This window comes from Babylonia areolata, chromosome 7 (genome assembly GCF_041734735.1).
Source record: "Babylonia areolata isolate BAREFJ2019XMU chromosome 7, ASM4173473v1, whole genome shotgun sequence".
NCBI lineage: Eukaryota > Metazoa > Mollusca > Gastropoda > Neogastropoda > Buccinidae > Babylonia > Babylonia areolata.
In genome coordinates, this window is record NC_134882.1 from 33,841,714 (window position 1) to 33,844,213 (window position 2,500).

A 2,500-nucleotide genomic window follows, 5' to 3' on the forward strand; every position below is an offset into this window, starting at 1 on the left:
GATAGGCACAGTTCAAAATATGTTCTCCATGTTAACATATCCTCCTTGATAGGCACAGTTCAAAATATGTTCTCCATGTTAACATATCCTCCTTGATAGGCACATTCCAGAATATCATTGTTTTACGTATCAATCTGTCTTCCCTGTTAATAGGCACAGTTAAAGCTATGTTCTGCATGTCAACATCTCATTCTTGATAGGCAGACCAAAATATGTTCCATATGTCAGCCTGTTTTCTCTGTTGATAGGTACAGTCCAAATTATGTTATAAATGAACCTGTCCTCCTTGCTGATTGGAGCAGTCCAATACTCGCTCTATTTTTTTTTTTTTCTCAAGGCCTGACTAAGCGCGTTTGGTTACACTACTGGTCAGGCATCTGTTTGGCAGATGTGGTTTAGCGTATAGGGATTTGTCCGAACGCAGTGACGCCTCCTTGAGCTACTGAAACTGAAACTGAAACTTGTCAACCCAGCTGTCATTCTTTTGGATAGGCATAGTCCAGAATATGTTCCACATGTCAACCTGTCATCCCTATTTATAGGGACAGTCCAGTACATGCTGAATATATGTCGACCTGTCATCCCTATTTATATGGACAGTCCAGAACACTCTACATGTCAACGTGACCTCTCGTTTGATAGGTACAGTCCAAAATATGTTCCATGTCTAAACCTGTTCTCCTTGTTGACTGGAAGAGTCCAATATTCGCTCTGGTTCTCAACCCCGCTGCTGTCATTCTTTCGGAAAGGAAGAGTCCAAAATATGTTGTTCCAAATGTCAGCCTGTCATCCCTTTGTGATAAGAAAGTCCAATACGCGCTCTGCATGTCCGTTTGTCCTCCCTGTTCATGGATACAGTGCGAACTCTGTTCTACATGTCAACCTGTCCTTCCTGTTAAAGGGAGAGTCCAATACAAGCTCTACATGTCAACCTGTCCTTCCTGTTGATTGGGACAGTCCAATACACGCTCTACATGTCAACCTGTCCTCCCTGTTGATAGGGACAGTCCAATACACGCTCTGTATGTCAACCTGTTCCCCCCTGTTGATAGGGAGAGTCCAATACACGTGCTATATGTCAACCTGTTCCCCCCTGTTAATAGGGAGAGTCCCAAACACACTCTATGTCAACCTGTCGCCCCTGTTGATAAGGAGAGTCCAAAACACGCTCTCTATGTCAACCCATCCTTTCCGAAGTTCAGAAAGAGGGCACACATTGTGGCCGCAACCACGAAGATTTTCCCTCACCCTCATGTAACGTTAACAACGGAAGAGCACAGGGCTGGCACAAGACTTGGAATCCCAGGGCACCAAACAACAGATGACAACGTCAGCTCTGTCGCTGTCCTCCCTGATATGTCATTGTCCTGTGGTGATGTGGACGCAGCTGTTGACATGCCTCTCTCTCGCCCCTTCACCCTGCTCTCTCTCTCTCTCTCCCACTCTCCAGCCCCCCGGGGTACCGGCCTGTCTCTCTCTCTCTCTCTGTGTCTCTATCTCTCTGACTGCCCCCCCCCCTCTATCTGTGTGTGTGTGTGTGTGTGTCTGTGTGTCCGAGTGTGTGTGAATGTGTGTGTGTGTTTGTGTGTGTGTGTGAGTGTATGTGTGTGTGTACGTGTGTGTGTGAATATGTGTATGTGTGCGTGTGAATGTGTGTGCGTATGAATGTGTGTGTGTGTGTGTGTGTGTGTGTGTGTGTGTGTGTGTGTTTCTTGGTAAGTCATAGCCTTTATTTATGCTAAGTATCTAAAGTAGAAACAGAGTCCAGCAAGTATACTTCTTTCTCCGAAAAAAAAAAAAAAATTAACCTGTTGTAGACAGACGACGGCATTAATCCAAAGTATCCCGTGTGTGTTTTGCCACGGCATCAGTGAACTTTAATATAATTATCACCCTTGTCCCTCCCACCCCCCCCCCACCCCACCCCCCACTCCCCCTCTCCCTCTCCCCATCTTACCGCTATTGGCAGACACGAACGAAGCCACGAAGACGATCTCCCAGGCAGCAGCGCAAGCTGACTCACCCCTCGCCGCGCCGCCAAGATGGAAGAGACCGAGACTGGCCGCCGAGTGAAGAGACTGTGACTGTGACGCCGGACTCCACAACTGCAAAAAGAAAGAAAGCGCGTGAAGTTCGCGCCAGGCGGTCGGAAAAGACATCGATGAAAAGAGAAGGAGGAGCTCCTCTCTCACCACACGCACACCACGACCACCATTCTGGCAAGCGAGCCGAGTTGAGTTGAACGCACGCACCTGGCGTTGTCATCACTGCCGTGCATCAACAGTGATAATGGCGTGGTGGATTCAAGTTGTTGTGGTGGTGGTGATGGTGGTGGTGTTGCTGGGCAATTCGGCGACCGGTGTCCTGGGAAAGCAAGGAACGGGCGCTGCTGGTTCCAGGCTGGAGATCGACCTGGGTGGCGGAGAGCAGCGGATTAGCGAACGGTATGGATTTTTATTGTTTGTTCGTTCGCGGGCGCGCGCGCGTGTGTGTGAATTCA

At 48.6% G+C, this 2,500-nt stretch overlaps 1 protein-coding gene across 1 annotated transcript in view; it reads left to right on the plus strand.

The window, feature by feature from the left end:
• LOC143283980 (glycine receptor subunit alphaZ1-like) overlaps positions 1–2,500 on the plus strand; it is a 71,762-nt gene that overhangs the window by 3,727 nt on the left and 65,535 nt on the right. Inside the window, exon 2 of the mRNA XM_076590471.1 lies at positions 1,970–2,444. Within this exon, the coding sequence (XP_076446586.1) occupies positions 2,290–2,444 (155 nt within the window). The 5' untranslated portion in view covers positions 1,970–2,289. The remainder of the gene's footprint in view (positions 1–1,969; positions 2,445–2,500) is intronic.